Source organism: Tachypleus tridentatus, chromosome 2 (assembly GCF_004210375.1).
Source record: "Tachypleus tridentatus isolate NWPU-2018 chromosome 2, ASM421037v1, whole genome shotgun sequence".
NCBI lineage: Eukaryota > Metazoa > Arthropoda > Merostomata > Xiphosura > Limulidae > Tachypleus > Tachypleus tridentatus.
Window position 1 is genome coordinate 121,936,971 of NC_134826.1, and position 13,487 is coordinate 121,950,457.

General features: G+C 34.1%; 1 protein-coding gene across 7 annotated transcripts in view; it reads right to left on the reverse strand.

Annotated features, from left to right (window-relative positions):
* LOC143244983 (RAB6-interacting golgin-like) overlaps window positions 1-13,487 on the reverse strand; it is a 35,518-nt gene that overhangs the window by 6,697 nt on the left and 15,334 nt on the right. For 6 of the 7 annotated variants that reach the window (XM_076490620.1, XM_076490623.1, XM_076490621.1 and 3 more), the window contains exon 5: window positions 7,546-7,753. In XM_076490620.1, coding sequence (XP_076346735.1) covers window positions 7,546-7,753 — 208 coding nt within the window. Of the gene's footprint in view, window positions 1-1,738; window positions 1,813-7,545; window positions 7,754-13,487 lie in introns of all 7 variants that reach the window. The other variant, XR_013025409.1, reaches the window with a different exon arrangement.

Below are 13,487 nucleotides of genomic sequence, written 5' to 3' on the forward strand. Positions count from 1 at the left end.
ATCTGTCTGCACTCCCACTGTAGTTGTGGAATGAAGTGCAGCAGCATATGTCTGAGATAGAGTGGCGGACAACAATTTCCAAGCCTCAGGATAACTACTGTTATGAGTCGTTTTCAAATGCTGCATCTCTTTTCCCTCCAACCATTTTGGGCAAGAACGAAAGTAGGAAGGGTAGGAACCATTACAGATGACACAATGTGGGTCCGTGTAATACTCATAGGCATCGTGGTCCTTGCCACCACAATGAGCACGTCAAGGAACCACAACAGAACGTCTTTGAGTGGCCGAACCTCTGACATTGGAAACATCGGAAGGGTGTGAAATGTACGGCTGTACCCTGCAATTTAGATAACCTGCCTTGATAGTAGCAAGTGCACATGGTGATGTAAATGTCAAAACAAGGATATTTGTCTGCAGTGTAACTCTATCTTTGCGAGTAAAGATGCGCCTCACTGCAGAAACTCCTTGAGAGGAGAAAAAGGCGAAAATATCTGACTCTAGGATGTTCTTCAAATCCCTCTCAACAATAACTCCTTGTGATGAATTCAAGGTAGCATGAGGGGGTAACCTCAATAGGTATATCCCCAATTGCCTTTGAATTCAAGAGGAGTTCACTGTGTTAGGATGTGGATGTTTCAACCAATATGTCTCCAGATTGAAGCTTCTTTACTGACTTTGGAGAGCCCTAAAGGTTTTTCTGAAAGAGAATGTAGGATGAGAAAATGAGGTATAACTGGTGGTAAAGACGTTGAAGATTGCTGATCAGTCAAGACGTGGATGTTTACCTGTTGACTGTTTTTTCACTATTTTATTTAAATTTTTATTAGGAGGATCCATAGGAAAAAAAGAAAATTTCATTGCCCACTGACCCCACCCACCATGGAGCCCTCCGAGGGGACACACTACAATGTCAAGCAAAGACACTGCAGCAATACCAGCATCAGACATAATGTCCACAACACCCATTGAGAACTTCCAACACTGGTACTTGGTTAACTCTAGCCCAAGTGGAGCCACCCAAAGGCCACCGATCTAGAGGAATTCAAGGCCAAAGTGGTGTGTTGGGGTTGGACCCTTCAACCACCAGGATCCTCTCCTCCCCTTTACAGGTCTCCACACACAGCAAACATGTGGGTGGATGTTTAGATCCCAGAGGAGGTAACCTGAAAGAACAGAACCTTCCCTGGGAGGTCCTCTCACCACGTACAGGAATCCACACAGAGGGGGGAACTGTAGGTCTTATGCTATTAGAGTACACAAAATGCAAGGTGAATGAACTTTTGAAAGTACACACTACATATTACTTATCAAGGTCTTCTTCACAGCTACTGGAACTTCACAAGATGTAATAAACAGCGATGTACTACTAAATAATATAAAAGCATTTTAAATTTTTTTTATCTTTAATCAGTTTTCCCTTCACAAAGATTAAATTGGTTTAAATATATATAAAAAGATTCATTACCTTAATGAAATTAAGTGTTAATTAAGCCTTGGCAGCTTTTAAACCAAACATTTCCACCAGTTTCAAATTTATCCATCTTCAACTAGTAAAATAAAAACATGTACATGTCAAAAATTCATTATCTTATCCAAACTCTTAAGTATGGTTGCAAAATTCACAGAGGTATATTTCAGGATTCAGTAAAATACTCTAAAATGCCTTCACAATAACTGGTGCATATTTTGATTTCAGAAACAAGGAGTAAAAACCTTTGCATAATATAATGGCTAGTACCTTATTTCTTGTGAAATATCCAGATTTCTTTCATTTTTACTCTCCTTCTCAAGAAAGAAAAGTCAACATAAGGGCTAGAAAAACAGGAAATTTCTAAATCTGAAAGGTTTTTGTGGATCTTCTCTAAACTTAGTCCTTAACTTAGTTTTTATTCTGTATAGGAATAATTTCTTTTTTCCTAAATTTTTAAGACATTTTTTATTAAAGGTGTAATGCTTCATTTTTGAGTTTTTCTAAAGATAATCTGAGAGTTCAACTTAATTTTGCCCAAAATTGTGCACTTTTTGATGTGTTTGGAAAAAAATAATTTTTTCATCAAAATTACTTCATAATTCCTAAAAATTTTATTTTCGTGTTACACAAAGATGCACTTGATATGCAAGTTTGAATTTGGAACTCTATTCATCAAAACTACTAACTAAATATTAAGCTTTGATTTGTGAAATTTCTGGCTACTTTGATTTTACTCTGCTTTTCAAGAAAACAAAAGTTACTTTTCCAGAGACAGAAAAAAAACAAATGAAATGTACCATTATCTTACATATTCCAATAACACTTTTATAAGGCTACACATACAGTAAAACCTTGATTAATGGGCACTGCACCATAAAGGGCAGACCTTTCAGTTTCTTTCTTTATTATACCCTTTGTTATCAAATTGAATCTTGTTATAGCAGGCATCTAGATATTATAGATCAAGGGCAGTGTCTTTAATCATGTTCTCTATACAGGTACTCAATAAAACAGGCAGTTAACCCTTTCACTGCAGCCAAGTTAATGTGTGCATGTCACAACCTTTTAAAAGTTATTTTCAAAATTTTATTAAATAATTTTACTATTACTCATAAAACTGTAAGAACTAAAAGTCTCTGTTTTTCAGAATATTTTTATTTACTCTTCTGTGTTTTAACAAAAATAACTAAAATTAAAGCATTTCTGAACAAAGAGTTAATGAATACGTTTGCTGAAAGGAAAATAGGATTTTATAACTACATGCACAAACATTCTTATATGTCAGTATGACATACTGCTAAATTCCAAACATCCCAGGAGGATGACCAATATCCAAACACTTGGAATGTTTACTGGATCAGTTCCAAACTCTATACTGTAATAATGTTTTCACAGACTCAAAGTGCAGTCTTACTCTGGGAAATTCTCATAATAAAAACTGCAGAATACATAAGCTGATAAATTCCACACTATGTTCTTGAAGCAAGGGTCTAGTCACTTCTGTGCAGTACTTTGTTCTTCTCATATAATATTACAGTGTTGCATAAACAGTCTACTGGCACAAGTGCTGATTTGTTACTTTATTTTCACTGAATTTATACTTCAGTCATTAAAAGTTTGATAAACAAACAAATTTATTTGAAATCAATATGAAATCTCTGTCTCTTAATTTTAGTGTTAAGTACAACCTTGCTATAGAGAGCATTTGAACACAGTTGGAAGGGTGCCCTTAATATTAAAGTTTTACTGTACACAACTACATTTATGACATGCATAGCCCTTAGTATATCTAATAATTCTTTTTTTTTTTCTTTTAAAACAACTACAAGCCATAGGAAAGAGTATAATTATTTTTGGTCCATATAAAAAGATGAGAAGTACAATATGTATCTTATAAAAGAAAGACCAAAGATAGTTATTTTGCTTTTAGAAGCCTTTAAAATAATGCACATTGCATTGCATAAGAGAAAATTTAATTATATACTCCTCTCTTAAGAAGAAATGTTCCATTTCATTATCCAGCAAATAAAACTATAAAACATCAATATTTTAATGTTTATGTTGTTTTTCTCAGAATTTTTCAAACATTCAATACATGGGTTATTTGTGCATGGAACTTATAGGCTACTGTAAAACCAGCTAGCCAACAGGAATCACAACCAATTCTTAGGCTACTCATTATAACCAAACAGTAAGATTTGACTACTGCTCTTATACCACATCCAAGGCCTCAAAGAGCAAAGTACAGTGTTTTGGTAATAGAGCAAGAGCCATGAATCCTTGGACTGGACACTCTTGCTTGGCCAAAAACACCTTAAATGTAGGAAAACTGAACATTAATTCAATATTCATATGAAATGTTGCCAAGGCATACCAGGAAGAAATCAGAACAGATGCCCTTCTTAAGTGTCATACTAAATAGTTACACATCCTTCTATGAATATTAACTGTGAATATTGATGTGTCAAAATAGTAAATGATTAATATTTCACATGCTTCATAAACAAAATAATTATTTTTTATATTCTATTTTAGTTATCTGTTTAGTGTAAAAATATCTTTGATGTTAATTTCCATAACTTTTAATAAGAGCAAGTTACTCACACAGGTCAAAACTAAAAATCAACTCAGTGATTAATACAACTAGTTTAGAATACTCTACCAGTCAAGTTTGATTATTCAATGTTGCAATACAGAATTTGATGATGATTACAATGCACTATTTCATGAGTTTGATATCTTCACTACTAGAAATGCTTTGGCTGTAATCCCAATAGTTTTTTCATATCTTATATGGTTTATATGAAAATAAACACCAGAAAACAACTGATGCAATGAGAGTGTAAAATGTGCAACTCTTCATTAAAATGCTCTTTCACTCATGTCTGCCCATGAGATTTGTATGCCATTAGCCTTGAGCTAACTCCAACCTAAATTCATGTACTTAATGTAAATCACCTGGTGTATGATAACATCATACACCAACAGCCTTCCACCAATAGGAGGACAATATAATTTCCATGTGCAGTAACACCCACTATACATTTGCACTCATCAAAAAAGGCAAGGAAAAAACAGTGCACCAGAAGTGGGGAAGACAGGTAGGAAGGTGTACAAATGGGTATCTATTAGAAATGCATTTTTCAACTTACAAAAATGTTCACTTTCAAGACAATAACTCACTTCTTTATACAGAAATGCAACAACCCCATGCCAAAGTGGTAGATGAGCCAGTGCAAAATTTTAAATCTAGGTAAGCTCCCTTCAGGAAATGACCAAAAGAAAAACCCAAGGAGGGTAACAACCAATGGCAGAAGCTCCATAGTGACACACACACATAGGATACTACCTCTTGTCTTTACCAAAGTATACTCTTTGCCTGAAATGAAAGGGAGAGAGTGGCAAAACAGCATGAAGTATCACAGTGGGATAGATGGAATGTTATCACAAATAACCAAGCACCTGCACACAAGTGGTCAGCAAACCAATGTATGTGTAGTGACATTCAGACTGTATGGTGTGTGCTCACCCCCAACTCTACTGGACATACTTTCACTGTAGTAGGGGGGCACAGTAGCTGCATGAAGGTCATTGACAGTGTCACCACTACTGTAATTCTCACCATATTGCACTAAGCCAAAGTGGTGAAGATTTTCCACAGCTCACCACGCTAGCAGCTAGGAACTGGTAAGTGACAACTGTCTCCCATGCTACACTTAAAGAAGGAGTGGGAAGGATATGCATCAAGGAGACCTAAAAAAGTGTGTGGATCACTACTGTACTACCAACCAGAAAGGTCTTAGGACTTTTACTGGAAAAAATGAAATGAGTATCCCTGATACCCTATTTTTTAAGAGTGGGCAAGCATAAGCCAAAGTAGTGGATAGTCATTTCCCTGGTGCCAGCTTTTTCCTAATTCATTTAAGAACACAGAATAATAACACCATCAGGTAGAAAATGTCCCGTATCTATCACAATTTTTCTGACTTTCTTTCTGTGCAACTAGAGATATTAAAAATTCAGCTAAGCTTATTTATGCATATCCCATGGCAATAACATTTGAATGGGAAGCAAAATCAACAGCTCTATGAACAGAAAACAACGTCATTTTTACAGATTAAAATTTTGGCTTGCTATTGGTTATAAATAAAACATCAGAAAGAACTACAGGCAATTTGTGAAAGAGAGGATGCAGCAGGTGGGTGTGGCAAGTGGGACCTGATTTTCTGGTTTATAGCTCTTTAACCAAACAAGATTGAAGGCTATAAAAATTATGCTTTGCTCGAGTTCTTAAAACATTAGAATAAGTAATTTATGTTAAGTTTTGTACTTCTCAGGGGGTTTCTAAATAAATTTAGAGAAGAGAAAATACCTAAAGCAAAAGTAGCAATTCTCATCCAAGGGAAAATTCAGGGTATTTTTAAATATTGCTTCATAAACTCAAGAAATTAAAACTTATATAATATTAAAATTTGAATTATTAGCTATGCTTTGATGCCAAGGTTATTCTTATACCATGATAATAAAGTACTTCACATTTTAAATGTAATTCAATAATATCTTGTAACATGTACACAAAAGGATACCTGTACCAAAAGAGTAAATGAGAAGCCCTCCCAGACCCAACAGCAGAAGAACCAAGTAAAAAAATGATAGATAACTGTGGTAAAAAGAAAGGAACAAATTCCTTCAGAAAACCCAACTGGAAAACAATGAAGTGCCCCAACAAAAGATGGAGGTAGGATAGGAAACATATGAGTGCAATGAGAAAAAGATGAAGACAAAACAATGAGGAATTAGAGAGCAGAGTAGAAAGCAAGAGGTCCACTCTCCAAGTACGCAGAAGACATTCCAAAGTCAGGGACCCTAAATAAGAAAAGGAAAAAGATTGTTGTATGTCAGGACAAGAGCCATAAACACAAGAAAAATGAAGCAAATGGGTGTCAGTATGGAGTTCTTTAAGAAAAGAACAGTATAAACCTTAATATCATGCAAATGATGCAAGACAAAACCAACCAAACAGCTGGGTTCATGGAGCAAAGAACAGGAAATATTAAAGAACATAGGCAAAAGATAATAAAAATAATATACTTGACAAAGCATGTCCAAAAAGGTTGGAAGACTGAAAACATTTCTTGGTTAGTAAGACATTGCCCAAAGCAAATCAGATTAAAATCTTTATCCAACTAGATACTCACAACTGAAAAGAAAAAATGCCAATTAAAGGGCCAGGAAAAGCAAGCATAGTCAGAATGAAGTAATCCACAACATGGTGAACAAACTGTAGCTACTTCAATAGTGAAGAAGCCACAGTAGAAATAGCATAAGTAGAAGCCACAAGCACTTGAAAATTTGCAAAAGTATTGAAACTTCTAAAGCAAACACCAAAGAAAATGAAAACCAAAGTTTCATTGACAAATGCAAGAGAACTCAAATGAGAAATCTGAAGATATCTGCTCAATGCAATGACAGAAAAACAATGAAGTTATCAAGTGCATAGGAGGGGGTTACTGTGCACAGAAGTTGTGTCACCCTCCTACTGGTAGAGAGCTATTGTTACACAGTCATCATGCACCAACCCATGTTGAATTTAAGTGGAAAGTAGCTCTAGGCTAGTAGCATGCAAATCTCATAAGCAGACATATGGCAAAGAGAACATTTCCATAAGAGAAGCTGAGTTATTTTCTAAGAAAATATTATATAGCCGAAAGTCAAAGGCAGAACATATCTTCCAAGTTATAAAACAAAATACAAAAAAAAATTTTTTAATTAGAAACACAGGGAGCAAAAGGATAACCTTCCAAGAAATATAGCACATGAAATTTTCCTTATTAAGAGATTGTACTGGATATAATTTATGAAAGGAAAAAAAATCTGCAATTTTGAAAGCAATCCCAAATAGTCTTTCAAGCCTCTTCCTGCGGTTTTGCAAGATAGCAAATAGGGGCAGTGAGAACATTCATGCACATATATTTGGATAAAACATTAATTTTCAGTCAACTTGCAGTTCTTCCTCTCCTGTAACTATAACAACAAAAAAGTATGTTATGGTATACAACAAAGAATATACTCACGTGGCTCATTCCATTAGCCTCACATTCTTTCAACAAGTCATCCACCTCAAGCTTGTTCATTAACTCTGTTAACTTTCTAGCTTTCCGAACTTCACTTTGCTCGATAATGGTGTAGAGATATTCAGTAAGTTGCTCTTTTCTTTCCATTTTCTTAAAGAGTTTTTGCTTGGCCTCTACAAATTCCTTTTCTGCTCTATCATATCGCTTTCTAACAGCAGAAAATTCATTTGACTTTAGAATTTACATCTCATCATTGAACATTCAGGTAGCAACAGCATTTTCTCATTACTGAATGTGAAATTATTTAACTAAGATAAAGAACAAGTAAAGAATGTTTGATACTTGAAATAATCCATATGCTGGTCTGGGTTGTGCTTTAACAAAATCCACAAGTGGCACAGATTGATTTAACTATCACTTATTAATAAGACTTCATAATAAACTAATGAAAATAATTGTAGAAGTGATATTTTCAGAGGGCATACTTTTGTAATCCTTAGAACTTAGTCCATCAATGAATAAATGCATACTACTGTCTACCAGCCAAAGCCTGAATTTTATTCAAATTAAAAACAATCAAAAACATAACCTTAAGAATGCTTTAATTAATTCTAATGGTCCAATTTTTAAAGATTTGTATATGTGAAAAAAAGTACTTAAAGTATGTTTTGAAACAAAGTTTGGATATTCAGTTGAAAAACACACATACACATGTAAAGAATAAAAATATACCAAACATAAGAAATTGGAACACTTGAAATATGAATATTTTTACAACTATGTACAAAGAACAAAAGTTCTGTATAGGTTGTATAGAAAATTATTTATTTCCAACATAAATAGTTTGTATACTATTTTCATGATGTTAGAAAAACACGTAGGTAGAAGAAATCTTAATGGAAATGAAATAAATAATCCTATGACCCAAGTACCTTTCGATATACTGATACTTTAACACAACAAATTACACTATTCAGTGATGTCGAGATAACCCACTTGTAGAGAAATATATATGCAAAAACGGCTCGTTTGGGTTGAGAAAATATTTTACATAGAAGAGCGAACAACATTTCGACCTTCTTTGGTCATCATCAGGTTCACAAAGAAAGAGGTAACTGACCGGAAGCTGACCGCATGTTTGGAAGGGGTTGTGTAACTGAGTGTCGGAATGTAGAGGGCAGTGTTAGATGTTTGATTATATAATTGTATTTTATTATATTAATATAGGTTTAAAGGTGTTCCTTTATATTGGTTTATTTTGGGTTTAAGTTGTTGTATAAGTAAGGCTTCTTTAATTTTGCGTTTGTTTATGTTTGTTTCTTTATTTAGTATTTGAGTGTTTTCTATGGTTATGTTGTGTTTATTTGACTTGCAGTGTTCCGAAAACATGTGAAGGTGACTTTTGTTGTTCTTTGAATCTGGTTTCCATTTTTCTACTTGTTTCTCCAACATAGAAGTCGTGGCAGTTATCACATTGTATTTTATAAATAATGTTTGTGTGATGTTTTTCAGTGTAGTTTTTACATAGTATAGACCTCAGTTTTGTACCTGGTTTTTCAATAAATTTGGTATTAACTGGAATGTCATATTTTGTTACTAGTTTTTGCCAAATGTTGGTTATTTGTCTGCTTATGTCAGGAATAAATGGTATGCAGCAGTATGTGGTTTCGTGATTTTTCGATTTGTGAGATATATTTACTTTTGTTGGTTGATTTTGCTTTCTGTCTAGGTGTGTGGGTATAATGTTTTCTACGGTTTGTGGAGGAAACTTATTGATGTTGATGAAGTATTGCTTTATTTTGTCTAATTCATCGTTAATTTTATCTGGTGAGCATAGTTTTATGGCTGTGTTTATTTGGTTTCTTAGTATGTTGAGTTTTTGTTTTGTTTCATGTGCTGAGTCCCAAGGAATGTATAGTCCAGTATGGGTGATTTTTCGTTGGATTTCTGTTTTGAATTGTGTGTCAGTTCTTGTAATTTTGAGGTTAAGAAATGATATTTGATTGCTTTCTTCCTGTTCACATGTGAAGTTAATGTTGGGATGTATAGAATTAATGTGATTGAAAAAATTAAGTATGTGTTCTGTAGATTTGAATCACGCAACCGTGTCATCTACATATCTGTACCAGTATAGTGGTGTATGTAATGCTGTGTTAATTGCTTATGTTTCAATTTGTCATAAAAATATTGGCTAGAACTGGTGATACTGGGTTGCCAATGCTTAGGCCATCTGTTTGTATATAGTTGTGGTTGTTGAACATGAAGTTTGTCTTCATCGTGATGAATTCTATGAGAGTTGCTAATTGGTTGCTGGGAATGTCTATTGATGGGTTAGGATCTCGGGTATAGAGTTCTTAGGCTATCCTGCAGGCTTCAGTGGTTGGGACTTCTGTAAAGAGGGATATTACATCGAAACTGACCATTAAGGCTTTATGATTAAGTTGATTAAGGTTAAATTAGAAATTAAAGGAGTCTTTGATGAATGAGCTGACTGATGTTACATATTTTGAGAATGCCCATGCTATGTATTTACCAAGATTGTAATTAAACGATTCATATGTGGACATTATTGGTCGTAATGGACAATCTGGTTTATGAGGTTTGGGGATGCCGTATATTTGTGGTGTGCATGAGTCGGTTTTACGTAGGTAGGAATAAAGTGTTTGTGAAATTGTGTTGGCTTTTTTCATTCTTAGCAGTAATTTATTCAGTTGCGTCTCGTGTGTCTTTGTTGGATTTGTGAGTATTGGTTAAATTTGTTTGTGTCTGATACGATGTTCTTCATTTTTTGGATGTATTCATTCATGTTCATTATGACTATAGCGTTACCTTTATCTGCTTTTAGAATTTTTATGTTTTTGTCTTGTTTTAGGTTTTTAATGGAATTAATGTCTCTTTTCGTAAGATTGTTTTTTAGTTTTCTGTTTTGTGAAATTATGTTAATGGCTTTGTGAGAAAATTCTTTGAAAAAATCGTTTATGATGTTGTTTTTGGTGTTTCTGGAAAATATAAATTTTTAATTTTACCTAGGAAGTTTGGCTGTTGGATGTCAATAAAATTATCTAAGTTGTCTTCTTTCTGTTGGTTGTTTTTGGTTGTTTCCTTGTTTTTGTTCTCTGTAGAAAGTATCACAAGTTTCCTGGCTAGATCTTCTAAACATGTTTTGATTTCTATGGTTGGAATGTACCTAGGTGCTATTGCGAAGTTGAGTCCTTTGTTAAGTAGATGTATCTCGTCTGTGTTTAACTGTCAGTCGGATCTGTTAATTATGAGGTTAGTCAAGGGTTTGTCGTGTTGGTGTCTTTTCTGTTGTTTGCATCTTAGTTTTTCTAGTTTTTTGTTGTGGCAGATCTTTTTGTCTCTGTCGTTCTTAGTGCTGATTTGGTTTATGTTTCGCACACCACAAATATACGGCTTCCCCAAACCTCATAAACCAGATTGTCCATTACGACCAATAATGTCCACATATGAATCGTTTAATTACAATCTTGGTAAATACATAGCATGGGCATTCTCCAAATATGTAACATCAGCCAGCTCATTCATCAAGGACTCTTTTAATTTCAAGTCTAATCTAAATCAACTTAATCATAAAGCCTTAATGGCCAGTTTCGATGTTATATCCCTCTTTACAGAAGTTCCAACCACTGAAGCCTGCAAGATAGCCTTAGAACTCTATATCCAGGACCCTAACCCAACTATAAACATTCCCAGCAACCAATTAGCAACCCTCATAGAATTCACCACTATAAAGACAAACTTCATGTTCAACAACCACAACTATATACAAACAAATGGCCTAAGCATGGGCAACCCAGTATCACCAGTTCTAGCCAATATTTTTATGACAAGTTAAAACACAAGCAATTAACACAGCATTACATACACCACTATACTGGTACAGATATGTAGATGACACGGTTGCAGGATTCAAATCTACAGAACACATACTTAATTTTTTCAATCACATTAACTCTATACATCCCAACATTAACTTCACATGTGAACAGGAAGAAAGCAATCAAATATCATTTCTTAACCTCAAAATTACAAGAACTGACACACAATTCAAAACAGAAATCCAACGAAAAATCACCCATACTGGACTATACATTCCTTGGGACTCAGCACATGAAACAAAACAAAAAACTCAACATACTAAGAAACTAAATAAACACAGCCATAAAACTATGCTCACCAGATAAAATTAACAATGAATTAGACAAAATAAAACAATACTTCATCAACATCAATAAGTTTCCTCCACAAACCATAGAAAACATTATACGCACATACCTAGACAGAAAGCAAAATCAACCAACAAAAGTAAATATATCTCACGAATCGAAAAATCACGAAACCACATACTGCTGCATACCATATATTCCTGACATAAGCAGACAAATAACCAACATTTGGCAAAAACTAGTAACAAAATATGACATTCCAGTTAATACCAAATTTATTCAAAAACCCGGCACAAAACTGAGGTCTATACTATGTAAAAACTACACTGACAAACACCACACCAACATTATTTATAAAATACAATGTGATAACTGCCACGACTTCTATGTTGGAGAAACAAGTAGAAAAATGGAAACCAGATTCAAAGAACAACAAAAGTCACCTTCACATGTTTTCGAACACTGCAAGTCAAATAAACACAACATAACCATAGAAAACACTCAAATACTAAATAAAGAAACAAACATAAACAAATGCAAAATTAAAGAAGCCTTACTTATACAACAACTTAAACCCAAAATAAACCAATATAAAGGAACGCCTTTAAACCTATATTAATATAATAAAATAAATAAATTATATATTCAAACATCTAACACTGCCCTCTACATTCCGACACTCAGTTACACAACCCCTTCCAAATATGCGATCAGGTTCTGGTCAGTTACCTCTTTCTTTGTGAATCTGACGATGACCAAAGAAGGTCGAAATGTTGTTCGCTCTTCTATGTAAAATATTTTATGCCACATCAGTATACCAGATGTTTCCAAACAATCTTTGTTGTGCTCCACTTTCAAAGGTTTATATCCTTTGTACACTCTCTCTTTCAAAGGAGAGCCGGCATGGCCAGGTGGTTACAGCACTTGATACGTAACCTGAGGGTCACAGGTTTGAACCCCCATCACACCAAACACGCTCACCCTTTCAGCCATGGGAGCATTATTATGTGATGGTTAATTCACTATTTGTTGGTAAAAGAGTAGCCCAAGAGTTGGCAATGGGTGGTGATAATTAGCTGCCTTCCCTCTAGTCTCACACTGCTAAATTAGGGGAGGGGGCTAATGCAGATAGCCCTTGAGTCGCTTTGCGTGAAATTTTAAACAAACTCTTTCAAAGACAGTACTTTTGTATACATTCAATAATAATTCAGAAGATCAATTGTTTCTGTAACAATATTTTTAAAAGAAAAAAAATCTTAACTACTTGGGACCTCATCCCCCTTTTGGGAAGTACACCCCACAATTTGAAAACCAGTGGCTTATACCATATGAATATTCAACAAATATAATGACCACAGCATCATTAGAGTAAATATAACTGACAATTCAGCAGTACAAAATTACACAATAAACAAGGCTGTTATCTGTTACTAGAACTGTGTGATAAATGAAATTTTGTAACTGAATAACTATCAGACTCATTAATTTTATTCAACTAATCATTTATTCTCACATGACTAATTTTTATACTTACAGCTTGTTTTGGATGTCTTTTTAAAGATATTTTTGAACTAGCCTTCATTTTATATAAAAGACATCTTCAGTGAAAACAATGTAAGATTAATCTTTTAATCCTAAACAGTTATATATAAAAACATTTCACATTTGCAACATAGTACAAGATCTGTAACAACCTGAAAATATGGTTAATACCATTTCATGGGCCACTTCTTACAAAAGTTCACAAGAATACAC